The sequence below is a fragment of the Manis pentadactyla genome, chromosome 15, assembly GCF_030020395.1.
Source record: "Manis pentadactyla isolate mManPen7 chromosome 15, mManPen7.hap1, whole genome shotgun sequence".
In the NCBI taxonomy this organism is placed as follows: Eukaryota; Metazoa; Chordata; class Mammalia; order Pholidota; family Manidae; genus Manis; species Manis pentadactyla.
The window spans coordinates 19,617,349-19,642,867 of record NC_080033.1 but is presented as its reverse complement, the minus strand read 5'-3'; the positions used below and the strand labels follow the sequence as shown (position 1 = coordinate 19,642,867).

Sequence of the window (25,519 nt, the reverse complement as noted above, 5' to 3'; positions counted from 1 at the left end):
AATATCACAAGGTTCTGATTATTAAATAATTATAGCCGGTGTTTATAAAAAGCTAACAAGTGTCAGACCCTGTTATAGAAACATTAACCCGTTTGATCTCCACAAAAACCTATGAAGTAGTACTGCTTTACCCCCCATTTTACAGATGAGGAAAAAAGCCCAGAGAGGTTGAGTGACTTGCTCAAGATTGCCCAGCCAAGAAGACACAGAGTTGGCTTTAGTCATCATCAGACTCTGACCTTCCGGTTATAATGTCTGACCCCAGATTGAGAGTGGAGACGGAGTTGCCATGTGTATCCTTTGCCCTTCATGTCCAGTCACTGGGGGCTACAGCATGGCCCCTGGGGTGTCTGGGTCTTATTCCTTCTGGTGTTATCTGTCTCTGTCCCTCCTCCCCTATTGTCCCCTCCTCCTCCTGCCACCACCCACCTCAGACTTCCTCCTTCACTTGGTTGGACGCTACACCACATCCCACCGGGCCTTGGACTGTGGGGTCCAGCGGTGTCTCCTGCGTCATGGGGGAACGTGGACCCCCTAGCAGGCTCCTGCTCCTGCCTTTCCTTCTGACTGTGGATGGTGAGTTTGGGGCTTCTGCAGCTCCCTCCAGAGTCCCAGGGCTCAGTTTGGGGCAGGGCAGGGAGAAGGGTGGAGAGACCTGAAGGAGAGGGTTGGGATGCAAGCAGATCCCCAGCACCCTCAAGCCCTATGGATCTCTCCCAAAACCCGAGCCCCCAAGATTTGGCTCCCGTAGAAGCAGGGGGAGGAGACTCTGAGGGTATTGCAACAGGACAAGTCAGTGAAGAAGTAGCACAGTCCAGTGGCCTTGATGCCAGCCCGCAGGTCCCACCAGAGGTTGCACTTCACCCTTGCTTCCTGGCTGTCAAGACCAACCTTCCCCACCTTCTGTGCCCACTCTCCAGTCATAGTCCGTGCCTCAGTTTACCTTCTTTTTCTCTCCTCAGGTCTCAAACTTGTCCAGGCCCAGAGCGGTAGGCCTAGATCCTGCAAGCCTCTTACCTATCTTCCAAAGACATCCCCATCTCTGTCCCTCCCTGTCTTTCCAAACCTCCCCCACTGACACCTCTTCCCAATTCTCAACTCCTACTGACCTCTCCTGACCCCTGTGCCACATTCCCAGAATGCAACTGCTCTGTGGTGAGCCCTGGTGTGCTGGCAGGGATTGTGCTGGGAGACCTGATGCTGACCCTTCTCATCGCCCTGGCAGTGTACTCCCTGGGCCGGCTGTTCCCTCGGGGGCAAGGGGCTGTGGAGGGTGAGTGGGGCTGGCAGAGGATGGCCTGGGACACTCTGAGGACTGGCCTGGAGGGGAGGGGTAAGCTCCCAGGTCACAACCATCCAGAGGACAGTGATGGAGGGGTTGATTTTGCATCAGCAAAATGGTCCTAAATTGCCACCTTGTCTGTCTCTGCACCCTGTGCCGCTCCCTTTCCCCCAGCAGTGACCCGGAAACAGCACATAACTGAGACAGAGTCGCCTTATCAGGTGAGAAACCAGCTTCTTTTTCACATCTCACTCCTGACCGGTGGGTGTCTCCCTTAAACACCCCCAGTCCCTTCACAACCCAGACCCTAAAGCCACTTTCTCAGGAGCTCCCCGAACACTTGAAGACTACTGGGGCATCTGTCGAAAACTGCTTTCAATAATCAAACAGGACTTGTGTTCAGCTTACAATGTGTGAGGAAATAGCCTGGCCTTTGCAAAGGCCAGTGCAGACGTTCATCAGAGGGCCGGCTCTGGATTGCTCTGGAAAAGCGTGACCCAGGGCAGGCTGATTTCTGGGAGAAGCTTTCACAGGGGCAGAGGATATAATGCAGCTCTAGTCTGGCAACTCTAAAGGGAGGAGTTCTGGAATTGGAGGGAAGGGATCCAGCTTCCCTTTGAGAAGCTGACAAAAGCTAGGGACTCCTCAGAAAAATCCGCACACCCAAAATACGAAATTGTCCATATAATTTAGGGGTGGTACAAGGATCCTTGAAACCTTTCTTAAGGACCACGATGCAGACAGAGGTGTCTCTGCCTCTGAGAACCAAATGGAAGCCAAGCAGACCCCTTTCCACAAAGACGCAGACAAAGACCCATCATTGGTATATTTCAGGGATTTTGCCCGAGGGCTGCTTCTTGGGGCCATAGACCCTCCCACAGTTTTGAGCCCTGCTCTGTGAAGTCTGTTTTACATCTGCAACCAGCTCTGTTTTGCCCCACTTGTGGATAGAAAGTCTCTTTATAAAGCGTAAGAATCTTGAGTTTGACTCTATGAGGTCCCGAAGATTGAGGGGCTTTCTAGTTACAGGGGGCAGTAAAATTTTAGGGCAAGCATTACTTTAATTATTCATCTCTTCGTTGGAATTAGTTGAGCATCCATATGGGCTAGATGCTGGCCCACAGCAGCAGAGCTTATGCCCCAGCTGGAGAGATGGACTTGAAGCAAATTACCAAGATCGTTTTTGGGAAGCAGTAAATAAAGCAAGCTAATGTGACAGTGACTGAGGTATAGGGGGAAGAAAATATAGATGGGGAAATCAAAAAATGCCTCTCTGAGGAACTGATAGTGAGCTGAGACTTGAAGGGGGAGAAAGAACCATCCTTATAAATATATAGGGACCAGTGTTCCAAGCAGAGAGAACAGCGTGTGCAGAGGTAAGGAGGCTGTGGCTAATGACGAGGCAGAAGAGAGGGGAACACTGAAGGTACTTGAATAAAATCCAGATCTCTTCCATGGCTGCAAGGTTGAAGAAGCTGCCAGGGGATTTGCAGGCCATCGGGAGAAGGCTGGGGTTTATTGGTGGACCCCTTCCCCTAACAGTTCGGACTCTGCCCATCCCTTTAGGAACTCCAAGGTCAGAGGTCAGATGTCTACAGCGACCTCAACACACAGAGGCAGTATTACAAATGAGCCCAACCCACGGCAGTCAACAGCCTGATGCCTGGATCCTGTGACTGCTGATGCCTACCCACCGCCCTATCCCTACTCTCACCAAGATGCAGACCCACAGAGTGCTCTCCCTGAGATATCAGACCTCCCTCCACCACTGCCCCCAAATAAACACGGAGCACAAAAACACTGTTGAGTTATTTCAGATCCCTGGACTGAGGGGATGGGGATATGCGGGGTTCTGGTGGGTTGGGGGTCATGGGCCCAGAAACAGTAAATGGGAGGGAGGCTTTGAGGACCCTAGGGATCCTTGAGGAAGAATTAGAACTAGAAAGATTTTAATTGCTTTATTCCAACCCTAAGGTGGGAGGGGGTTTCTTGTGCCACCACACATAATCCAGGATGAGAGGGTTAGACGTCAAAGGTCAGTTACAGGGGGTCAGCCCCTGCCAGGCATGTTGATGTAGACTTTGCCATCTTCTGGGGGTGGGGGGAGAAAGCACATGAGGCCTGACCACCCACATCCCTACCTCCCTGGGGACCCCCTGCCTCAGGGGTTTCCTCAGGAGTTCCCCCAAGCACTGCCCCAAGGGTTTCCCCAGCACCTCCTCCAGGGCTTCCCTGGGAGCCCCCTTCCTGGGGACCCCCTCCCTAGGGACACCCCCCACTCCAGTCCCACCCCGCTCCTGCCCTCACCTTGGGTGGGCCTGCCACGGGGGCGTGTGCACACACACACCACGGCCACAATGAGCAGTGACAGCACCGCATCAGCAGCCAGGAGGCCAGCCAGGAGTGGCAGGGACAGGGGCCCACATCCGGAACAGGAACCTGGAGGGTGGGGGTCAGGACAAGAAGACAGTTGAGGGGTGGTTCCAGATCCTTGGGGCTGTGCTTTGGGCAAATGGGGCAGAGGGAGTCCCCAAGGGGCGTTCTAGATTCCCTGGAGTTGTGCTTGGGGGGTGAAAGGGGAGACAGAGACCCAGAGGGAGGTGGGGGTATCCCAGCATATTGAGGCATCCTGGGCTTTGGGCATGGTGGGTGCTCCCAAAAAGAGGCTAGGGGCGAGGGGGCAAGACCCTGGGGCCTCAAGTGGGTGATGAGGGTGGTAAGATAGGGACACGAAGAGGGCTGCAGATCCTCTGGGGGCTCCAGTTTGGGGATGAGAAGTGATGGTGACCTGGGGAGTAACTGGGGGTGTCCCAGGACCTCAGGCCATACGGTGGGGACGGGACAGAAGCAGTGCCCAGGATGGCATGACAAAGGGGAAGGAGTGTTGATTTCTCACCTGGGGTTATCTGAGCTGCAGCCACTTAGGAAAGAGAGGGAAGGTGCATCAGCGGGTAGAGGTGGTTCCTAAAATAGGGTGCAGGGAAAAGGGGTATCCTGAGAAGTAACCTCCCCTCTGGAGAGACCAAATGAAACAGGCCAGATGGGAAGCAGAGCTCCCAGAGAAACAGAGACAGGAAACCAGAGGCAAAGGAAGAGACCCAGCAGTGAGAGGGGAAGATTAATAGGCAGCCACTCCAGACACAGCTTCCCTCCCCAAAGAACCAGGGCCTACACTGAATGCATCTCCTGGAAGGAAGGGGCACTGGGGGAAAGACATGCCCTCAGCACCCCTCCCTTCAGAAGCCATCCAAGCTGCCCCTTTCTCAAATACTCTGCCTGCCAGCCCCACCCCCACCCCGTAAAGGCTGGCTTCACCTGGGAGCAAGAGCAGAAGCAGGATGTCGCCTGGAGGGACCATGGCAGGCTGGGGGCTGGAAGGGGCCTGGTAAAGGGCTTTGGTCCAGAGAAGTCCTGAGGAGCAGTGGGGGTGTAGAGAGACAGCAACAGCGGATGTCACCCTGCTGCCGGCAGCCACCTGCTTCCTGTGTATGTGCGTGGGAGGGAGAGAGGTGGTGAGTCCCTATGACTACCTTTGGGGACAAACTCGGGGGAGAGTAAGAGGGACCAGGAAGGCTGCTATGATTGTCCAAATGGGAGGTGACAGGTGGACCAGCATATGGGAACTGGGGAGATTCTGGAAAGATTTGGAGGTAGAGCCAACAAAATCTACAGATGGAGTGGATGTGGGTGTGTATGAGAGAGAAGGACCCAGGATGGCCAAAGCTTCTGGCCTAAGCAACTTAAAAAATGAAGCATCCTTTGACAGAGATGGAAAATGAGGGGAAGCAGGTTTAGGGCAAAAGTGTCATAGCTGGGGCACCCTGAGTTGGACAAGTTAGTGGACAGGTTGAATGACCACAGCTGCATCCATGAATTCAGGGGATCAGTCTGGTCTGGAGATGTAAATTTGGGGTGTAATGGCTTTAAAGCCATGAGACTGGATGAGATCACCAAGGAAGTGAGTACAGAGGAGTGACACACACACCCCACCCCCACCATGGGTGAAGATGAGGAAACAGCCAGAGAAACCGAGAAGGAGCAGCAAATGAGGGAGGAGAATGAGAGAGCATGGAGTCTTGAAAGCAGGGGAGCAATATGATTAATGTGATCACCAAGACAGGAACTGAGAATAAGCTGCCTGCCCTGGAATGTCAAGTTGGCTTGAAGGCTGGGAATTCCTATCTGGTTAGTTCACAGCACCCAGCAAAACGCCTACCATGCAGTAATAAATGATGTTTAATGATAAATGAATAAATGACAACTGACTTCTGTAAAAGGAGGAGGTGATGTGGGGAAAATGGAGAAATTTTGAGTCCATCTATATCACTCTTACCCACAGACCTTTCCTCCCACCAGACCAGGAAGTCCAGACCTCCAGCCCTTCCTAGCCAGGGCCCAGGAATAGAGGCCACCTGCACCCTCTTGGTCAGAGCCAGAGTTCCAGGCCCCCAGTGCTTTGCTCCATCCACTAGGTACTCCACTACCCCAGGCTCCTTCTCTCTCAGAGCAAAGGTGGGGCCTCCAGCTCCCTCTCCCGGGAGATCCAAGGGTAGGGCTCTGAAAGTCAGCCCCGCCCATTCAGAGCGGGGTTTGCTTAAGCGTGACGCGGGGACTCCCGGGCCTGTGGGCGGGGCCCTGACTAGAACTGGGCGGGGCCAGAACCCCAGTTTAAAAACTAGCGGGGCCGCGGACCCTAGATCGGGGACCCGGCGGCGGCTCCGCGGGGAAACAGCGAGGCTGGCGCAGCGCCGAGGCCGGGGCCCTGGGGGCCCGCAGTCCGCGCCACGGAATCCCCGAGGTAATGTAGGGGTGGGGAAGTTTGCTACGCTCGGCCCCCTAGGAGTGAGGGTCTGGGAATCTGAACTTCAGGCCCTAAAGGACGGAGCTAGAGCATCAAGTCCTAGGTCCTGAGAGTGAAGGTACCCGGTATTTGGAGGGGCCCGGGGATCCGGAATCCTAAGTCCCGGGAGTGAATGGGCTGGGAGTTCGGAAAGAACGGGCTGGCGGCCCGGATTCCTAGCTCTAGAAAGAGCGGATTGAGTCCGTGGGGGCGTGGTTGTTTGAAATCTGCCCCTGGTCTCTGTGGGGGCGGTCCGGCGCCCGGCCGCAGGGGTCCCTGCTGGCCTTGACCTTGACCCCGCCCCGGGATTTCCCGAGTCGCCACCCGTCCCGGGTCCCCGGGCTAAGCAGGAATTCCCCGCGTGCGGGGATTCCATGAGCACCACGCTTGGCCGCGCGCCCCGCCTCCGAGCCGGACACCTGAGGCGCACCACCCGGAGAGGAAGGGGTAGATGGAAGATTCCCTTGGGTGAGCGCCGTGACGTCAGCGCGTCGCGTCTGGGCAGTTTCCGAGACGGCCCTCCCCCGCTTAACCCTTCCTCCGCCGGAACCCGGGCTCGGAAGGGTGAGGGTTGAGGGCTCGGACGTGCGAACGAAGCGATTGGAAACTGGGACTCCCAGGTCCTGGGGAGGAGGAGGTTGAGGGCCCGGACTCCCGGACTCCTGCACTCCTGCGGGATGGGGCTGGACTTCTGTGTTTGAAGGGATGGCCGAGTCTGGATCTCCCAAGCCCCAATCAGCTACGGGCCTATTGATTCCTCGGGAAGAGGGGCTGGGGACTCTAATCCCTGGTTTCCCATGGAAAGAGTTTCAGATCAGCTTCTAGGGCAGAGAGAAGGTGGGAACCTGGATGTGCGTTTCCAGGGAATGATGCCCGGCGATCCCCGAGGCTTTAGGACTACGAGATCTGGGGTGGTGGGATTTTTCACGGAAGTGGTGGTGGTGGTGGGTGCAGCAGAGGGGCGCCCTCCTCCTCCTTCCTCAGTTTCCACGACGCTGGTGGAAAGTTGGGTCGGAGGGGAAAGTGCGGAGCAAAGGGAAGGAAACGGCGGAGGCGGGCGCCGCACCCCAAATCTTAGCTTGGCTTTGGAGTTCTCAGGTGGCATCAGTGTGCCAGTTTTTCCGCGCGGGAGGGCGAAGTGTGCTCCCAGATCCCCTCCCCGGCGCCGTCTGGTGACTTGAGGACTCCTGATTACTTATTTTCCCTCTCCTCCTGCAGTGAGCCGGAATGAACGCAGCCACTGCCCATCACAGACCGTGAAGAAGCTCCTGGAAGAACAGAGGCGCCGCCAGCAGCAGCCTGACGCTGGTGGGGTACCGGTGAGGCCCGTAAAGCCCTGTAAACTACAACTCTCATGAGGCTATGGCCCGTTGGGCAGGGACTTGCTGGCTTACCGGGCCCTCAGGGCTGATGAGAGATGAAGTCTTGACTTAGATGCACTATAGGTGGGGAATGGATGCTGCAGAATCTGTCAGATAAATTCAACCTTGTTCTTTTTTGTTTCTGCTTCTGCAGGGACAGTTCCCGCTGCCTCTGGCCCAGTCCCTGACCCCATCTGTGAATGAGGGTGAAGCCGGTAAGTCTGGAAACTCACCTAGTTCCTCAGCAACCAGTCCCAGTTTCCCTCAGGGACTCAAACATCCCAACTCTGAGTTTGGGAACTAAGGAGTCAGTCCCTCATTCTTGCTGGGACCTAGTAGAATTTTGATCTCCCAGATTCCCTTGATCCCAGCAATCTATGCACACAGGCCTTTGGTGTCACAAGCACCCAAGGTTCCCAGCCTTTTGGTGCTCTAGGAGTCTAAGCCCTCAACCCTGCAGTGTCCCAGGAATCCAAGCTTCCAATCCCTTGGTGTCCCAGGATTTAAGATCCCAGCCCCACGGTGTCTTAGAAGTGCTGGCTCTCGGTACCTTGGGTGACTCCAGGCCCTCAAACAGGTCCTCCAGCCTCGGCTGTGACTTCCCCAACTCTGGTAACAGGCCTGGCCCTGCGCCTCCTCTTATATGCAGGCCATACTCACTTCCCAGCACACCAGGAGACTGTGGGTTCTGGACTTGGCAGCCTGGCCCCCACCACAGCCTTTCCAGACTGGGACCTCAACACGCATGCTGCCTGCACAGACAGCCCTTATTCTTACTCTGCTTCTGCTGCTGAAGGTGTCCTGACTTCTGACTTCTACCCACCCTCGGACCCAGGGTGGCCGTGTCCATTTCCCCTGGGGATGGAGGTGAGACCCAGAATGGGAACAGGATGCTGAAGGGCCCCTAAAATCCCAGTTGCCCTTTTGCTGGATTAAGATCCCATTCTTCAGATGGGCAAAACTGAGGCCCAAAGGTCCAAGGTCACTTGGCATAGATGGGATGCAGGTGCTGTATATGTGTTTGTGTGTGTGGTGGGTTGAGAAGAGGGAATCCTCAGCTGACTAGCTGTCCCCACTGCTTGTACCCTTCAGGAACCCTTGGAGACCCGGCTTTATACAGAAACTTCCCTGCCACAGGCAGGATCCTGGAGAGGTTCTGGACTCCCGGCAGGACCCCCACAGTTGGCTCCTGTGGTCCCTGGACCAACCCTGGAAACAGCCCGTGCTCACATGCTGGCTTTGGGGCTACAACAGCTACTGGCCCAGGATGAGGAGGGAGACACGTGAGTATAAGGTCTTGGAGTCTCAGAGTTCCAGGCTCAGCTGGGATGCTATGCTCACTGCGCCCCCTACCTGCCCTCAGGCTCCTGCACCTGTTTGCCGCTCGAGGGCTGCGCTGGGCGGCGTATGCTGCAGCTGAGATGCTCCAAGTGTACAGACATCTGGACATTCGTGAGCATAAGGGCAAGGTGAGGGTCAGGGGCCTGGACTCGCAGACCTGAGGGCAGAGGGTCTGGTGGCCTGGATTTCTGGTGTTCAGAGCTAGGGGCTTGGGGGCTCAGACTGACCTTTTCTGCCCCCTGCAGACCCCTCTCCTGGTGGCTGCCGCTGCCAATCAGCCCCTGATTGTAGAGGACCTCCTGAACCTGGGAGCGGAGCCCAATGCCACTGACCATCAGGGACGTTCTGTTTTGCATGTGGCTGCTACCTATGGGCTTCCAGGAGTCCTCTCGGTATGGCCAGCTGGCAGGTGGGGTGAATGGGATGGACTGGTTGCCCAGATCCTGGCTTCTAGGACTAGGAGGACTAGAGAGATGCTAATCCAGCATTCTGCTTATCTTCCTCCCAGGCTGTGTTTAACTCAGGGGTTCAGGTTGACCTAGAAGCCAGAGACTTTGAGGGTAAGTTGGGCGGTGGGCAGGACAGGTGTGGCAGTGGGGCTGGGTGCTCCAGATGCAGAGTCCTCACTCTCTCCATTCTTCAGGCCTCACCCCGCTCCACACAGCCATCCTGGCCTTCAATGTTGCTATGCATCCACCTGACCTATGTCCCCGGGTGCTAAGTACCCAGGCCCGAGACAGGCTGGCTTGTGTCCAAATGCTGCTGCACATGGGTGCTGATCACACCAGCCAGGTGAGCTGGGCCATGGGCAGCTGGCCCCTAGGAGGGTGTGTGGTAGGGGGGCACTTGGATGTCCAGGTGCTCCAAACAAACACTGAATTTGTTTCTTCCCAGCTGTGTGACCTTGAGCACAAAACTTCTCTGTGCCCTGGTTGTCAACTAGGAATAATATTACAGATCTTAGCTTATATTTATCAAGTACTTCCTGTTCATTGAGCACTGAAATTCATGGATTAGCTAATTGAATCATCACAAACACGCTTTGGCTTGTGTGCTATTATAATTTTCTCTGTTTCATTGATAAGGAAACTGAGGCACAAGGAGTCAAAAATCTTATAGTTTGTGAGAGACCCAAGTGGTCTAACCCCAGAATCCAGCTCTTAGCAGTCACATTATACTTCCTTATCCTGACAACAGCCTCCCAGGCTGGCTGAGAATTAAACACCCACTTACTGTTTTGTTTTGATTTTTAATTAAAGAATTTTGAACACAGATTAAAGTACAGAAAATAATATAATGAATTCCTTGTACCCAATAGCCAGCAACTCATAGCCAATCCTGCGCTATCCATTCCTCTACTTCCCTACATTGTTTTAAAGCAAATTGAAGCATATAACTACCTATAAATATTTGTTTTTTTAAGAGATAAGAACTCTTTTAACATCAGCAACACTATTCCACCTTAAAAAAAGTTAACAGTCTCATAATATCAAATATCCTGGCTGTGTTCAAATTTCTGTTTGGCTCTCAGGTGATACTTATTTTTCGTTAAAAAAAAAATAAAACAAGGATCCAAATAAAGCCCACATACTGTGATGATATGACATTTGAAGTACTTTTCATTTAGAGCTTCCCCCTGTACCTCTTTGTGTTCTCTTAATTTATGTGGTGAGCCAACTAAATTGTTTTGCCCCATATAAACATATACAATTTTTGATGTTCGTGATCATTACAAACTCTTGAAAGGCACATAATAAAGTTCCATTGTGGGAAATGTCTTTGCTCAAAATATGAAGAGAACAACTCAGTATGGAAGTAGATACAGGCTTAGTTTGTACACTGATTAATGCTGCTCAGCTCCCATCCTCGTAGATCAAGTATTGTCATTGTGGGATGTGGGTGCATTGTACTCTGCTCAAAAAAATATGGTGTGGCCAGGGTACCTGCTAGTCCAAAGAACTCCTTTGGAAGATTAGATAAGGAGCCTTTTCCTCAAAGGCACTTGGGCCAGAAAATTGTCATAATGTAGAGTTGTGTGCTACTTACGATGTGAATGACACTCTCTTAAATGTGGTACTTTTGTACGGTCCACAACACAACTGTATAAGGCATCCTTGGGTACTTCCAAAGGACAGACAGGGTTTCTAAAGGCCCTTTGGTTCCAAGCGAGGGGGCCTGGGTGTGAGGACTGGCCTGACCTCTGCTGTTCCCCTCCTTACAGGAAATCAAGAGCAACAAGACAGTTCTGCATTTGGCCGTGCAGGCTGCCAACCCAACCCTGGTTCAGCTGCTGCTGGAGCTGCCCCGGGGAGATCTGAGGGCCTTTGTCAATATGAAGGTGGGGTCTAGGATGGAATCTGCAGATTGTGTGAGATAGGGTGGCGAAGGTCAGGGGCATGTTGGGAACGCTGAGGGCTCTGGCCGTGGAAGGAGTAACATGGGACATGGACAGAGACTGTGTAGGATGTGAACGTAGACTGGGGGGATGTATAGGACATAGGCAGAGGGGTGTGAGGAATGTGGCAGTGGAGGGGTTCTGGGATGTGAATAGTCATATGGGATGTGAAGGCATAAGTGTGGGTGATGTTGAGGGCTCAGGTCAGCTGCGTCTGAATCCTTATCAGTCCTCCCCACATTGGCCCCAGGCCCATGGGAACACAGCCCTCCACATGGCAGCTGCCCTGCCCCCTGGACCGTCCCAGGAGGCCATTGTGCAGCGCCTGCTGGCAGCTGGGGCAGATCCAACACTGCGCAATCTGGAGAATGAGCAGCCTGTCCACCTGCTGCGGCCCGGGCCGGGCCCTGAGGGGGTGAGCACTGAGCCCACCCTTACTGTAGGGGGGGTCTCTGATCTAATAGGGTGAACCCCTGAACCCACCCATTCCTGACATTAGAGGGTGACTTACAATCTCAGAGGGTGATCTTGACCCCTCCCTAAACCTGACTTCAAAATATGACCTCTGACCCGTGTTTGATCCCTTACCTTGTAATGGTGATTTCTACTTTGACCCTGACCTCAAAATATGATCTCATGTTAACCCAGAATCCTGACCTCAAAGTGTGAGCTCTGATCCCAAGTGTTACCTCCAACCTCCTACCCCTAACCTCAAGTCCTGACCTCAGAGTGGGACTTCTGACCCCTGTGTGTGACCTTTCTGCTCCAATCCTCAATGATAACCCCAAGATGGGAACCCCCAATCAGAAACACCTTTCCCTTCATCCCCAGTTCTGGCTGCTGGGCTTTTTCTCAGTTTATGAACCCAAACCTTTACCACCAACTCCAAATCTTGCCTCAGCCTCTGACCTTCAAACCCAATCCACTCCACTCAGCTTCTCGTTTCTAGCTGCCCACTTCACAGGCTGTATCTCCCCTACTGCTCCTTCCAACTACTCAGACTTCTTCCCCTGCTTTGTCTTGTCTGCAGCTCCGGCAGCTGTTGAAGAGGAGCCGTGTGGCACCCCCAGGCCTGTCCTCTTAGGACTCAAATCCAGAACCTGGACTGATTTTCCAGTCCCCACCGTCCTGTGGGACAGCCAGCGTATGCTAATGTTGCAAATCCATGATAATATATGTGGAATGTCCTGCCATTAGGGTCTTACATTAAAACCCCAAAATGGCCACTGGGGGGTAAACAGTCCCCAATATTTGGGGTGGTGTGATACCCCTCCCCCACCTACAAGGAGCCCCCTTAATGATTTCTGTGAAATTGAGGCCCCTTGATTGTTTCTGTGAAACACCCTGGACCCTTTCCCCTCTTGGGATCTTTTGGGGTCCTCTCCCTTAACTCAGCTCTTCACACCTGGAACTCCAGATGTGATTCCTCTACATGGCACTTGGGGCAACCCAAAACAGCTCCCAATGTCATCCCAGTAGAGCTCCTAAGATGACCCCTGACCCAGGTCGTACTGCTTTCTAATTCAGAACCCAACTGGGCCCATGTCCCAGATCTCAGCATTTCCAGTGAATTCCTCCCCTATCTGAAACTCCCTATTAAACTCAATTTGGACTCGAATGGTCATTGTCTAATCTCTGGGGGCATTAGTACAGGGAGTAGCCGGGGTGCCTGGCCGAAGAGTCATGTGTGGATGAATGTGCCCAGGTGGGGTGTGTGGTGGGCACTGTGGGTGCCAAGTTCCTGTCCTGTCACCACCTGATCAACACCTGGTGCTCTGCCAGGACCAGCACACAAATCTTTGCCTGTGGACATTATCAGATCACTGGTGCCCACTCTCCCCTCAGTATGAGTGTGGCAAGGCTTAAATGTCAGAGTTTGCCACTTTCCACTCCAACAACCCTCACCCAGTGACTGAAAGGAGATGGTACATAAACGCTCCAGGTCCCTCACCTCTCTGTGGATAACTCGAAAGTGCATGCTCTGCATGGGCTCTCAAAATGCCCCAACAGATTTGAGCCCCAGTTCCCTGCAGTGGTTCTGGCTTGATAAGATACCCTTCTGGCTGCTTTCCCTCTTCTGCCTCCCCTGCCAATGTTCTCCAGCCCTTCCAAATAATTTTATTCTCAAATCCTTGCCTCAGTGTCTGCTTCTGGAGAAACCCAAACAGCCAGAAGACCTCCACAGTGCCCTCTTCTCATAACTGCCCCACAGCCTCTGCTCTGCCCTTCATCCCAATCTCATGTCCCAAAGAGGCCTCACCCTAGAAGGCCCTCTGACCCACTGTAGTCTCCCACTGCTTGGAGCCTCTTGCAGACAGCAAACCAAGCACACTTTGGGACATGCACCAGTGTCTCCCTAAAACTTCAGGCTTAAAACAACCACCACTGCATGTTCATGACTGCAATCTGGGCAGGACACAGCCAGGCAGTTCTCTTCTGCTTTGGTTGCTCATTTGGCTGCAGTTGGTGGAGGCCCCGTTGGGCTGGACAGCTTCACTCACATAGGTCTGATGGCTCAGCTGAGGTGGCCGGAACTGCTGAGTGGGCTGAGCATCTCTCCAAGTTGTCTCTCCAGAAGGGCAGGTGGATCTCTTCACATGTGGCTCCAAGGACTGTTCCGAGAGAACAAGCACCTGCCTACATCAAGCTCGCTGACATCCTAGTCATGTGGGCAGGCCCAGAATCAGTGGGGCAGGAAGAGGGCACCACACAAGGGCTTGAATATTGGGAGGAGAAGTTATCAGGAACCATCAGTGTAGTCTCCCACATCAGCTGCCCTGGAGCAGCAGATATGGGGTCTTCTGTATATTCATAGTGGCAGATGACCCATGAAGAATTCATAGGAATGTGTTGTATTTCATCGGTTCTAAAAAGAACTTAATTGGATTTCATCTTAACAGTCAATTGTGTGGCATAGTTTAATTTCTGTATTTTTTCCTGTGTGATACATAAGAGAAAGATATTTCTTATCACTGGTGGCATCTTAGATTCTTTTGACATATAAGATGTATATCCTGACATGTATCAACACACACATGCACACACACACACCAACATGATAAAATGTCTCTAAGAAACTTCACATTATTAAAAGAAGAATTAAATTGTTTTCAATGGGAATTGAAGGGTGGCTTAAGAGCACAAGAGCATCAAATGATCAATAACAGTTATTTTTCCTGCGGGAAATTCAATAACAGTGTTTAAAAATTACTCCAAGTATTGCCATTAAAATGTAAAACATCATTAAGGAATCACATACTGAGCACAGTGAAGCAAAATGGTATTTCATTTCCTGTCCACAGGCTTGGAGCTCCTTACCCATAGTTAGCCTGTTGGTCACCCTTGGCTGTGAAAACACAAAAGCAGATTTTTCCCCTACCTGTGGAGCTAGGCATAGATTTCTGTTAGGATTGTGAGTACAACTGAATGTATAACCAGTTGATCAGAATGACATTGGAAACTGAGTTGTCCAATGAAGCTGTGGTGTTATATCCAACTTGCATTGGAAAAGCATCTTCCTTCCAATACCTACTAGGTCTATATGAATATACATGACCTGTATTTACATGTGTATATTATAAAGAGCCACTGTGAGCTGAGGCCCTTCAAGTAAATTAGAATTGGGTGTTCCCTCCTAAACCATCTGTCAGAAAATCCTGTGCTATGCTGACATTAGAACATGACACATTACTGCCATCTGCTGGGAAGTCGTGGTAAAGATACACATTTGCGATGTTTAGGTGGACTTCACTTGTAATTTTGTAGTGCACAACCTGAACACCATCTGGGACAAGCTTGAATTATTAGACAGCAGGTGAGCCAAATGGCCAGGTGTATTGGTGCTGTAGCCATGGAACCTGGGTTGAATCCCTAGCTCTGCCCCTTCCTAGGTGCTGACCTTGGGCATGTGATAGAACTTCTCCTTAACTCCATTTCCTAACCTATAAACAGAGATAGTTATAGTACCTATTTCAGGGCGGGGGGGTGGAAGTAATGACTCAGTGTGCCAGTGCATGTAAAGTCCTTGAAGCAGTGCCTGGCACAGGGTGAATTCCAGGAGTGTTTAAATTTTATTCAACAAATATTTGCAAAGTGGCAGACACAGTTCTAACATCTCCACAAATAACAACCTTTTTAATCCTCCTAACAACCCTCTTGGGATGGGTAACAGCATATGTAGAGGGCTAACTCCAAGGTCAAAAAATGGGACATGAGGGTTTAAATTCCAATAGGTGCTTGCAGACATCACATACCTCTCTGGGACAAGAAATCTCCCCAGGGGGATTCCTATTGTCACCCCAGGAAGGGATGAAGACTTGGGAATGGGAAGAGCGGTTCAATCCCAGTCCCTCATTGGGCTCGCAGGTTGGGGGTGGGTGCTGTGTGTGGTTGTGTGTAAGGGCGAATAAAAGGCAAGGGCAACTTGCTAGAACCCAGCCCCCTCGGAGTCCACCCTGGGATCCAGCAGATAGAGACCTACAAGTCACAGCCCCATTCAGCACCACGGAAAGCTCCTAGGTGGGCACAGAGAGCCCAGCCAAGGTCTCTGGGCTCTCCGCCTGCACACCAATTTAGGCCCTTCCCCCAGCTCCCCCCAGCTGCCCCACCCCGACCCAGATTTCAAGATTCCCACTTATAGTTTAAAGAAGTGGAGGAGTCTTGGCCAGGGGTGCCCACCAGTGTCACGCTATGATTTCACATATTCCCCCACAGAAACAGGATGACCTACCTGGTGGGCAACAGGATTTTATTGGGGTGTTAGTGGGGGCACATCGGGAGGTGAATTCCAGGGAACAACAGGCACTGTGACCAAGTTGGTGGTCACCTTAAGGAACAATAAATTAACTTACAAAATAAATTAAAGTGAGGAGGTCCCAAGCAGGGAGGCAGCTGGGAATACCTGGGGATTTCTTAGGGATGGAATTTGGAATTGGAAAAGGGAAATAAGAATTTCTAACCCCCTCGCAAAGAATATGAAATGAAGTTTTGCAAGACCTCTACCCAAGGCTGGGAGTTGTGGTTCTGGGGCTCCAGGAAGAGGGAGGGCCTGGGCTCAGTCAAAGGGGTGAAGGGGGCAGGTTCAGGGTCGTTCCTCCAGGAAGCGGTAGGTGGGGTTCTCATAGCCATGACGCTGTAGTTCACGCAGCTGCTGCTCCTCCAGAGTCAGCATGGGGTCAACCTGCAATGGGGGCAGGGGAGGGGTAGCGGGGCAGAGGGACCTGACCACAGGTCTCACAGCCCCTCCGTGCCCAGGCTCTGGAACTCCTCCCCACAGCATGTCTGTGTCTCTCACCTCCACCACTCCATGGCTGATAGCCCCATAGGGCTTCTTCCGGCGCAAGAGCAGAATGGAGAGGACAATCAGGGAGCCTCCACCTGCTCCCATGATCAGGAGACCAGACACAGCCTCTCGGGACACGCCTGTCCCAGCAGGGGCCTGCAGGGAGAGGACATGGGAGCAGGGGTTATCTTTGAGGCTCACCAGGGCCCCGTGTGGCTTTGGGAGTCACACATAGCCACTGACTTCTGACCTCTCCCCCTAGGTACCTAGAATATTCTTTCTCTTACCAGCTCATCTCTCTGAATCTCCGATGAGTGGAAAGGAAAACCCCTTGGAACGGACACATTCACCTGGGGGAACAGGAAGTGTCAGAGACCCAGGAGTGTGGGCCCCAGCCTGATCCTCCCCAGGCCCCAAAAGGACCCTGAAGTCCATGTCCTCAGTCCCTTCTTCCCTCAGGCCCAGGAACCTAAAGTCCTAGCACACTCCTCCTTCAGACCTAGGAGTCCAGATCCCCTTCAGCACTCACAGGTTTGACTAACTCACCTTTCGCTCATACTGCTCCAAGGGGGACATCTCTTTCACAGGGGATGCAGCATCTTGTTCTGTGGATCGTACCCCCCAAGTCCTGTCTTGTTTCTGAGATTCCAGAGTGGTGCTGCCCCCTCCTGAGGAGGGGGTCAGAGGGGACTGGACTCCACCCCCGGATGTGTGGGGTTCCCAGTGTATAGCCTCTTTTCCATTCTGGGTTCAGGGACTCAGTGGGGTTTGGTGGCTGGGGCCTACATTGTGAGATACTCACCTTTTGGAAGGGCCATGTGGGTGTCTGTTGGCAGCCAAAGGAGACAAGACAGGTGGAACAGTGAAGAGAGAAGGGCATCATGGAAGAAAGGTGGAGAAACCCTCCCAAGGACCAGGAAAGAGGATCAAGAATCCCTCAAAAGTCTCCACACCTTAGACATTCCTTCCCCTAAGAAACCCCCAGACTTCAGGGTATTAGAACTGAGGTTAGGGGCCTGTGCCCCAAAGTCTGGGGTTGTTTGTATTTGAGTTAACTCACCATCCTTGGAATCCAGAGGCTGCAGCCCACCTTTGTCCTCACTGCTGCCCCCTGGGGCAGAGGCTTCCAATTCACTGAGACTCACGTGTTCAGAATGGAGGAGTTCTTCTGAAGGGAGCATGCAGAAAGGTGGTTGAGATTGAGCAGAGGGGCTCCAAAACACAAAATTGGGTGAATGGATGGCACCCTAACAGTAGAGTGATTGAGGGTAGCCATAGTGTGATCTGGGGATGTGGGGAGCTGGAGGCACCCCTGGCAGGGAGGATGGCAGCTAAAGAATGGCTTCCCTTAAAGATCAGGACATACAGGTATGGGACATACAGTAGAAAGTCACAAAAATCTGGGGGCTGTGGTAGGTCACACTTTCTGGTATTCATGTGCTTGTGTAGGCTCCTCCCTTTGCATCTGGACTGCGTTTGTGACTTGCTTTGACGAGAAGAAGGTGGGCACAAGCCTTAAGAAGACCTATCAGCTTTCTTTTTTGTGCTTTGGGGAGCCTGAACCACCATGTAGGAAGTTCAGGCACCCTGATGGAGAAACCATGTAGAGGGGCTCCAATGGTGAGGAGAGGCCTGAACTGACATGGAGAGGGAGAGAGGCCCATTGGTGCCAGAGCTCAGCCCCTAACTGATCTGCTAGCCAAAAGCAGCCACATACTTGACTGCTAGCAAGACTGGCAGAAGACACAAACACCCAGCAGAACCTGGACCAGACATAATCATGAGCAAAGAAAATGGTTGATTTAAGCCACTAAGTTCTGGGACTTGTTATATGGGAACAGATAATTGAAATGGCAGGGGGAGACAGATGTTGGGGGTGAGGATCTGCCCTTAGAGATCTGGGACAGGTACAGAAACCAGGGACATAGGCACTCACGGATCTGGGGCCGCAGCTCCTGAGCCAGGTGGGGGTTCTGATCAAGCAGCCCGAGGCTCTGATTCATCCTTTCCTCGATTACTTGAAGGTGGGTCTGGACCTGTAGGGGAGTGAGACTGAAGAATGAACTGGGCAGCGTAGCCTGAAGATGGGGGAAACTCAGGCAGGTGAAGGAAGGGCAAAAGGGTCCAAGGAAAAGGAGCTCATGCAATGGGCAGGAAGCAGGGTACATGGGCCAGAAGATGGGCCAGAAGAGGAAGGAAACTGCAGGAGAAGCAGAATCCACAGAAAAGGAAAAGATGTACAGAAGCCAGGAAACGAGAGGCTTGGGAAAGAAGGTGAGGTAGAAGGGAAAGGAGTAGTCATAAGGAAAAGTGGGGCACAGGCAAAAAGTTAGAATAGGACACAAGGAATATGGTATAGAAGACAGGAAGTGGAGGTCAGTGGGCAGGACGGCAGAAAGCAGGGTCTGAGGAATAGAAAGTGAGGTTTGAGCAGGTTCCGGAAAAAAAAGTGGGATTGGAGGGTCATATAGAAATGACGTGGTTCAAGGACAAGACTTGGAGTTCAAGAGAGCATAGAATGGAGTATTCATGGACAGGAAGAGAATGTCCAAGAAACAGGAATTAGGATCAGAGGGGAGAGAACTGGAGTTAAAGGGAAAACAAGTGGGGTTAGGAAGAAAGAGTTGAAGGACAAGGAACAGGTTCCAAGACACAGGAGAAGGATTCTGGGAAAGGAAGAAGGAATCCAAAGGATAGGGAGTGGGGTCAAAGGCATGGGGAGGGGGCAGTGGTCCAGGGTCAGGAAGCAGGGATCCAAGGGTCTGGAAAGAGTCCCAAGGCAGAGAAAGGGGGCTCCAGGGATAGGCAGGAAGCCCAAGGGATGGAACGAGGGTCTGAGGGTCAAGAAGAGAGTCTGAGGGATGGGGTCCAAGAGGCTGGGGCCTGAGGGAGGGCAGGGTCCATGGAGCTGGAGGGATCCCAGCACCTGGAAGCGCATCTGCTGGGCCTTCTCGGGATCCACGGCGGCCACATGCTGGTAGTGCCTCAGGGTGTGCCTTTGCTCCTTCTGCTCTGCCCGCAGGTAGCGCCGCAGTGCCAGCAGGATGCGCTCTGCCTGTGGAAGGGATGGACGCTGCCAGGCCTGCCCCAGGTCTTTTCACCCTCTGCCCTCCTCCCCCATGGCTCCCACACCTGAGGCGGGTCCCCTTGCAGTGCCGCCAGGAACCCTTCCAAGGCGGCCCGGCGCTGGTCATTGATAAGGGCGATGACTCGGGTGGCATGAGTCTCCACCAGGCGCTGCCGCTCCCCAGACACCTGCTCCTCCAAGGTCTGCAGAATGGACTGGAAGTGCTGGTGAAGGGGTGGGCACAGGTCAGGAGAGGTGAAGAAGGTCAAAGGCAGGGTCGAAGACAGCCTGGAAGGAAGGGCTATAGGACATGCAGTGGGTCTAGACCTGGGCAAAGTCAACCTTGGGGTGGGGCTGGATTACAGGAGACTGACTGGAAGGGTGGGGCTATAGGGCCAGGGAGCGGATCTCAGAACGCAAATCTACTGGGTAGGAAATCTAGGTACAGAGCTGACCTGCAATAAGGTGAAAGGGACCAAGTATTATAGGAAAGGTAGGGCTCTGGGCCTGGGCAGGGCCAACTGGAGTCAGGCTGTGCATAAATGTGACTGAGAGGGGTGGAGCAAGAGTCAGGGGACAGGGCTAACCTGAGTGAGGGGAGGGGGGGATTTACAGGGGGTAGGGCTGCACCAAGATGAGGTTGAGTCATGAGGCTGGGCCTACTGAGGAGGGATTGAGTAAAGTGAGATTAGAGGGGCAGGATCAGATCACGGGGTGGAGCCCCCAAGGCCTCCCAGAGGCAGCGAAGGACCTGGCTGTATCTGCAGGGGTCCAGCTTGGGAGAGGACTCCAGAACCAGCCCTCAGAGGTAAGGATCAAGTTAAGACAGGCCAAAACATTGCCAGTCTGAGGAGGAGAGCAATAATATCAGGTCAAGACACAGGCCAAGAAGGGCGGAACAAAATGTTGGGGTGGGGCCAGGAGAGGCCGATATCAGTAGGAAGGGTTAGAAGTGGATGAGGCTGGACAAGGTGTGAGTCAGGCTGAGCCAGGTGTGCCCCAGGAGAAGACAGGCAAGAGCAGGACCCACTGGAGGTTGTCCTACCTCATTCAAGGCCTGTCTGTCAGCTTTAGGCAGGTTCTTGGATTGATTGTCTGCCATGGCCCATTCACGCATCACCTGGGACCAAGGAAAGCTTCAGGATTCTAGAATCCACCCTGCTCCACCCAGTGAGCCCCCCAATTTCTCTTCAAGACTTTGGAGGCTCCAGACTCCTTTAGTCACACTGGCTCTTTGGTTTCCAGGAAGGAAGACTCAGAAGATTTCAAGTTGAAGAGTACCATGCACCCGAGTTTCCATAGAATCTCAGTGGGATTCTAGGTGGGCAAGGGGTCCCTCATCTTAGGGGTGGTGTTGAGGGCTGGGGGTTGGTGACTTGGGGAGCTTTTGGAGGTAGTCTTAGCATGTCTCTGAGGAATCTCCTGGTATTTAGTGAACTCTGTGTTGTGGTGGATCCTAGGACCCTAGTATCATCACCTCATTAATCTGGCGCATCCTACGCTCCTCCAGGTCCATCTTGGCCCGCAGAAACCCCTCATGTTCACTGATTTCTCCAGGCATGCCGAAGTACACGTCCACACCATCTGTAGGCCTCAGAGTGGGAGTCACTGCAACACCAAGAATCAGGGGATCCGCAGCCTGAAGCCCATCTCCAGGTCACTTTCCTTTCTGGGGAACTACATTTTCTAGAGTATAATACATCATGTGTCTACCTTAGCCATAGTTGCTGCCTGGTATAATGGGAGATACAGTTCTAGACTGGGCCTGTTCTTGCAAAGTTTAGGAATCCTCCAAGCTTTTCACAAATAATCCTTAGGACCTACGAAATGGCTTCTCTGTTTCCAGGTACCCCCAAACCACCCTCACTTTTTGCATTCTTCACAGGCCAGCCCTTCCATCACTACTTCATGCAAAGCCACTTCCATCCTTACTGTTTCCCCAAGTTGGGCCTCTCCCCAGCAGGTCCCTCCCCAAACTCTCCCCACACCAAGGCTCCCTCAAATCATCCTCTCTCTAGCATGGAGGCGACTAGAGGCTCAAAGACTGCTTCACCTTTGCTAACCCCTGCAGGGGTATGAGAGCTTGAGGGTGGGACTCTTTCCTCCTCTTCTTTCTCTTCAGCCTGAGGGGGCTCCACAAAGTAATCGTCTACTGGCTGGAGGAAGGATTCCTCCTCTTCCTCGTCCTCACTTCCTTCTGCTCTGCCCCTCATGGGCCAGGACCGGGTGGAGGGGTCACTGAAGGAACAGAGACCCGAGGCAATAAGAACCCAGTCCCAGGCCCCAGGCTTTCATCTCCTGCCTTGGGAACTTTGGGATGGGCGTAGAGGGTTCCAGCCCACTCACCCAACTGCTGTCCCAGACGGGTCGGGGGTCACTGGAGGGGGGCAGCACACATACTCCACACCTCGGTACCGATCTGTGCCACAGGGCAAAAGCATGCCTGATCCATGCAGGATGAGGCCCTGGGAGCTGCAGGCCTGCAGGAAGAATGGGCCCAGATGCTAGGATTTTGGGGTAGGAGAAGGCAGAGGGGGAGCCTGGATGCCTGGGTCGTGGGGGTTGATGGGGCTGGGAGCCTGGATTCCTAGTTCTGTCCCAGTGGGAATAGGAGGCTGAGGCCCAGATTCTTGGGTTCTGGAGGAGGAGGGTGTTGGCGGACTGGACTCCTGGATTCTGGGGGATGAGGATGGATGGGCCAGCGTCCTGACCTCCTGTGCCTCCTGATGCCTCCGGGTTGAACTCTCACACTGGTCCATGCGCTCCTGGTGCAAGAACCGGCAGCCTTCGGGCACCAGCAGGGCCTCACTCACGAATTCACTCGCTGGGGAGTTTGGGGGTACCAGAGTGAGACCTTAGTCACTAGCCACTAGTCCCATAGCCACTAGCACCCCCCTCCTCAGAATCCAGATATTTTATCATTTCTTCTCTGCCCAACTCTGTACCCAGGCAACCAGCTCCCTAATGTGAGCCTGAGACCAGGACCCAGAATCTCACCCCTTGGAAACTCCCACCTCCCTTCTCCCTCCCCCAGCTTGTGACTCACGCAGGCAGTGGAAAGGCACAACCTCGTGGTGGAGGTGGGCACAGCGGCCACCCCGGGCACCCCCACACCAGTGCTCCATGGGGATGGCCTGCGTCGCCTGTTCCACACGTGCTATCTGTAGATCCGGGTACATCTGGGGGCACCGGGTGGGGGCAATTAACCCACGGCCCCGCCCATGCCAGCCGCGTTCTCCCTCTTCAAATCTCTGGTGTTCATAAGGACCTCCACTTCCTAGGCTCTGCTTCTCTATAGAACCAGTCAGGTATCTAAGTCACGCAGGCCCATTGGCTACGCCCCCTAGTAGCTCTCCCTTAAAAGCCCTACCGTCCCTAAGGGCCCCTTTGCCAGTCTGGTTTCTTTTCTAAGGTCCCTCCAGAAACTCAATCCCTCTAAGCCCGCCTCTCTTCTAGTCACTTCTGCCCCCTCCCCCAGTCAGGTTCATCACCCCATAGGTTCCACCCTTCTTTAAGCCTCTTCTCTTTCTCTGGCCTCTCAGTGAAGAGTACTTTCTCTTTGTGTTAGACCTGCCTTTTCATAGCGACACCTCCGAGCTTTCCGTGGTCTCTTTGGGCTCCACCCCTTTTCCTATCTTGTTAGTCCTTCAGATTTTTTCCTCTTAGTCCTGCCCCACCTTTAACCACGTCCATCTATACATACCCTTACTCTTTAAGGGGCCCATAACATACCGCTAAACTGTTGTCTTTTCACTGGATGCCTTTCTTAGCTGGCCATATCTGCATGGTACTCCCCCTTTGCTGACCTAGTTTCTCAAAAATAGGTTCCACCCTTTCCTAAATTCGACTCTTTTTTGGCCATGCTCTCTAGCTTCTCACGCCTTCTTAGATCCCTCATTCTCCCTGGACCATGCCTTTAAGCACCACTAGCTTCTGAGGCGCTACCCGGCCGCGTGTTGGACCAGCTTTCCCGCTGACCACGCCCATCCCAGTAGGCCCCGCCCACCTGTCTGCAGTACTCCAGCACGCGTTGCGGGTCCCGGAGACAGCGTCGCGAGCGCTGTGCGTCTGGTTCCCAGCGGCCGGTGCGCAGGTCCCGGTGAAGTGCTAGGCGCCCGCATAGTCCAGCCACCTGGGCCGACCCCGGGGCCTGGGGGTGGGAGCGGAGTCAGCGAGGGCCTGGGGTCGTCGGCTTTGGGTCCCCCGGACCTTTGCTCTCTAGGATCCAGATGTTCAGATCCCCAGCACCAGCCCCCTCCACCAAACACTGCGCGCCCGCCTCCGTTGAGGTACTGCTCCTCGGGAAACTGCTCCCACAGGGCGGGGGCGCAACAGCTCTCCTGTTGCTATGGCGACCCGGGTCCCTCGGGATTCTCGGGGCCTGTTGCCGCGGACACAGGCTCCGCCCCCACATCGGCGCAGCCGCACTGGGGCCCGAAGGGGTTAAAGCTGAATCGCGGGGGAGGCGGCCAGAACCCAGGCGTCTGGCCCCTCCTCCCTCCATCCCAGCTCAGGCTCTGATTCTCGGGTGCAAAGACGAGAAGGCCTGGCTTCAGGGCCCTGCAAGCGTGGACATCTAGTCCTTGAAGGCTGGAAAGCTACATCTGGGCTGGGTGGCGGTGGTTGGAGGCCTAGACTCCTGAGTTCTGGGAGGCTACAGGGCCCCTCAAATGGGTCCAGTGGATGCAAGGGGTACGGATTCTTGGATCCAGGTGCTTTGCGGTCTAGTGGGTCCACGTTCATGTGGGAAGGGGTCGGGGCTGAGTTACCTAGGTCGAGAGGGTCTGAGGGAGCTGGACTTCAAGCCAGTTCCTATGCTAGGGGCGAGAGGCGCCTGGATTACAGACGATAAGGGATATGGAGCTTGGACTCGGTTAGGAGAGCCTGGGGGCCAGCCACCTGGTAGAATGACTGCCTTTTCTGGCCTGGACAAGTCCGGTTTGGGGGCCCAGAGTCCCAGTCCCTTCCCGCATTCCCCAGGACCCGCCGGGCCTCACCTCGGCTGCACCGGGACTCCCACCGCTCAAGCTCCCGACGGCGAGCTGCGCGCGCAGAAGCAGAGGCAGTAGTGTCAGCAATAGCTGCAGCGGCGGCGGCCCTCGGCGGCAGCCCAGATCGCGAGCGGCGGGGCGTACGGGCCCCATGTCCCGGCCCTCACGCCCTCACGTCCCTTGCACTCCCGCCCGGCCCCAGCGGTGACAGGAGCTCCCAGCGCCGCCGCCGCCGCCACCTCCCGCCGCCCCCGGGCTGCGCCGGCGCCGCCAACCCCGCCCCGCGCCGGCCCCGCCTTCCAGGCCAGGACAATAGCGTGGCAGCTCTGCGCAGAGTGGAGGAGATCGGGAACCCCCGGTGGGAGCCTGCGCCAGGCCCCCGCCCCCTTGAGACTCCGGCGTCCCACCACTGCCAGGGCCTTGCCAGGAGTCTGGGTCATGGGCTCCTCCGCTGTGGATTTTGAATCTGCCCTCAGGACCCTTAGACCCAGACACACACAAATCAGCTTCCTCCTTTTCCGGGGATGCCAGCATTGGAGAATCCCCCTCTTGTCTCCCAAACCCCACCTCCCTGCCCAACAAATTCCTTTCCTAAGATCGCAGGAATACAGGCCTCTACAATTTCTCCAATTAAGAACACAGCAGTTAAGATCTAGCCCCCTTCTCCCTTAGATCCAGGAGTCTGGGTCCCAGACATTTTTCTCAGGACCACAGACAAAGCCCACAGTCCTTTTCACTAAGACCCAGGAGTCTAGGCCGTCTACTCTGCTCCCCAAAGATCCTAGGTCTGGACCTTTAATTCCTAGGTTAAGGATCCATGAACCAAAGCCTTCAGACCCCTTGTTTAAGGATAACCTGAATCAGACCCCATACTCACTCTAAGGACCTACCCTTAACCTCTGTCTCCCTGCCTTCTCTTCAGGACTCATTGCTTTGTCTCCTCTAATGACAGTGTAGAATT

General features: G+C 53.9%; 4 protein-coding genes across 15 annotated transcripts; 2 read left to right on the top strand and 2 right to left on the bottom strand.

Moving 5' to 3' along the window:
• The first annotated feature begins 421 nt into the window (after positions 1 to 421).
• TYROBP (transmembrane immune signaling adaptor TYROBP) lies at positions 422 to 3,080 on the top strand. Of its 2 annotated transcripts, none has more exons than XM_036929077.2 (5): positions 422 to 576; positions 963 to 989; positions 1,139 to 1,273; positions 1,457 to 1,503; positions 2,849 to 3,080. In XM_036929077.2, the coding sequence occupies exons 1-5, from the start codon at positions 516 to 518 to the stop codon at positions 2,912 to 2,914; spliced, it is 336 nt and encodes a 111-aa protein (XP_036784972.1). In that variant the 5' UTR covers positions 422 to 515; the 3' UTR covers positions 2,915 to 3,080. The 2 variants fall into 2 exon arrangements, with proteins under 2 accessions (XP_036784972.1, XP_036784973.1); XM_036929078.2 differs by having other exon boundaries at positions 423 to 576; positions 1,460 to 1,503.
• Positions 3,081 to 3,225: 145 nt separating this feature from the next.
• Positions 3,226 to 5,860, bottom strand: HCST (hematopoietic cell signal transducer). Of its 2 annotated transcripts, none has more exons than XM_057492968.1 (5): positions 5,616 to 5,860; positions 4,598 to 4,764; positions 4,179 to 4,202; positions 3,590 to 3,721; positions 3,226 to 3,370 (listed from the first exon to the last, which is right to left on the bottom strand). In XM_057492968.1, the coding sequence occupies exons 1-5, from the start codon at positions 5,858 to 5,860 to the stop codon at positions 3,333 to 3,335; spliced, it is 606 nt and encodes a 201-aa protein (XP_057348951.1). In that variant the 3' UTR covers positions 3,226 to 3,332. The 2 variants fall into 2 exon arrangements, with proteins under 2 accessions (XP_057348951.1, XP_057348950.1); XM_057492967.1 differs by having other exon boundaries at positions 3,226 to 3,373; positions 5,616 to 5,717.
• A 107-nt stretch (positions 5,861 to 5,967) lies between these two features.
• NFKBID (NFKB inhibitor delta) lies at positions 5,968 to 12,848 on the top strand. 7 transcript variants are annotated; one of them, XM_036929045.2, is made up of 12 exons: positions 5,974 to 6,080; positions 7,341 to 7,441; positions 7,638 to 7,698; positions 8,133 to 8,350; positions 8,576 to 8,766; positions 8,847 to 8,952; positions 9,070 to 9,216; positions 9,333 to 9,384; positions 9,468 to 9,616; positions 11,046 to 11,162; positions 11,470 to 11,634; positions 12,250 to 12,848. In XM_036929045.2, exons 4-12 carry the CDS (start codon positions 8,345 to 8,347, stop codon positions 12,301 to 12,303), a joined length of 987 nt encoding a protein of 328 aa, XP_036784940.2. In that variant the 5' UTR covers positions 5,974 to 6,080; positions 7,341 to 7,441; positions 7,638 to 7,698; positions 8,133 to 8,344; the 3' UTR covers positions 12,304 to 12,848. The 7 variants fall into 7 exon arrangements, with proteins under 7 accessions (XP_057348948.1, XP_036784940.2, XP_036784942.2 ...); XM_036929047.2 differs by lacking the exon at positions 5,974 to 6,080 and adding an exon at positions 6,089 to 6,590 and having other exon boundaries at positions 12,250 to 12,847; XM_036929046.2 differs by lacking the exon at positions 5,974 to 6,080 and adding an exon at positions 6,569 to 6,686 and having other exon boundaries at positions 12,250 to 12,847.
• A 3,099-nt stretch (positions 12,849 to 15,947) lies between these two features.
• On the bottom strand, positions 15,948 to 24,818 carry APLP1 (amyloid beta precursor like protein 1). Of its 4 annotated transcripts, none has more exons than XM_036929052.2 (17): positions 24,565 to 24,818; positions 23,574 to 23,717; positions 22,614 to 22,746; positions 22,279 to 22,391; positions 21,914 to 22,047; positions 21,621 to 21,805; positions 21,045 to 21,175; positions 20,613 to 20,687; positions 19,633 to 19,791; positions 19,427 to 19,555; positions 18,437 to 18,536; positions 17,561 to 17,668; positions 17,303 to 17,326; positions 17,047 to 17,168; positions 16,788 to 16,850; positions 16,513 to 16,656; positions 15,948 to 16,398 (listed from the first exon to the last, which is right to left on the bottom strand). In XM_036929052.2, exons 1-17 carry the CDS (start codon positions 24,709 to 24,711, stop codon positions 16,300 to 16,302), a joined length of 2,010 nt encoding a protein of 669 aa, XP_036784947.2. In that variant the 5' UTR covers positions 24,712 to 24,818; the 3' UTR covers positions 15,948 to 16,299. The 4 variants fall into 4 exon arrangements, with proteins under 4 accessions (XP_036784947.2, XP_036784950.2, XP_036784949.2 ...); XM_036929055.2 differs by having other exon boundaries at positions 17,047 to 17,105; XM_036929054.2 differs by lacking the exon at positions 17,303 to 17,326.
• Positions 24,819 to 25,519: the final 701 nt, after the last annotated feature.

What these genes read in the sequence shown, in the direction of transcription:
- TYROBP (XM_036929077.2), top strand. Translation starts at nt 516, where the DNA reads ATGGGGGAACGTGGACCCCCTAGCAGGCTCCTGCTCCTGCCTTTCCTT. An exon ending in ACTTGTCCAGGCCCAGAGCG is followed by an intron (nt 990 to 1,138) that starts GTAGGCCTAGAT and finishes CCACATTCCCAG; the next exon opens with AATGCAACTGCTCTGTGGTG. An exon ending in AGACAGAGTCGCCTTATCAG is followed by an intron (nt 1,504 to 2,848) that starts GTGAGAAACCAG and finishes CCATCCCTTTAG; the next exon opens with GAACTCCAAGGTCAGAGGTC.
- HCST (XM_057492968.1), bottom strand. Translation starts at nt 5,860, where the DNA reads ATGGGCGGGGCTGACTTTCAGAGCCCTACCCTTGGATCTCCCGGGAGA. An exon ending in GCTTCTGCTCTTGCTCCCAG is followed by an intron (nt 4,203 to 4,597) that starts GTGAAGCCAGCC and finishes CTCTTTCCTAAG; the next exon opens with TGGCTGCAGCTCAGATAACC. An exon ending in TGCAGCTCAGATAACCCCAG is followed by an intron (nt 3,722 to 4,178) that starts GTGAGAAATCAA and finishes CCCACCCTCCAG; the next exon opens with GTTCCTGTTCCGGATGTGGG.
- NFKBID (XM_036929047.2), top strand. Translation starts at nt 6,497, where the DNA reads ATGAGCACCACGCTTGGCCGCGCGCCCCGCCTCCGAGCCGGACACCTG. An exon ending in TAGATGGAAGATTCCCTTGG is followed by an intron (nt 6,591 to 7,340) that starts GTGAGCGCCGTG and finishes CTCCTCCTGCAG; the next exon opens with TGAGCCGGAATGAACGCAGC. An exon ending in GGCTTCCAGGAGTCCTCTCG is followed by an intron (nt 9,217 to 9,332) that starts GTATGGCCAGCT and finishes TCTTCCTCCCAG; the next exon opens with GCTGTGTTTAACTCAGGGGT.
- APLP1 (XM_036929052.2), bottom strand. Translation starts at nt 24,711, where the DNA reads ATGGGGCCCGTACGCCCCGCCGCTCGCGATCTGGGCTGCCGCCGAGGG. An exon ending in GGAGTCCCGGTGCAGCCGAG is followed by an intron (nt 23,718 to 24,564) that starts GTGAGGCCCGGC and finishes TCCCACCCCCAG; the next exon opens with GCCCCGGGGTCGGCCCAGGT. An exon ending in GCCTCTGGATTCCAAGGATG is followed by an intron (nt 17,327 to 17,560) that starts GTGAGTTAACTC and finishes GGCTGCCAACAG; the next exon opens with ACACCCACATGGCCCTTCCA.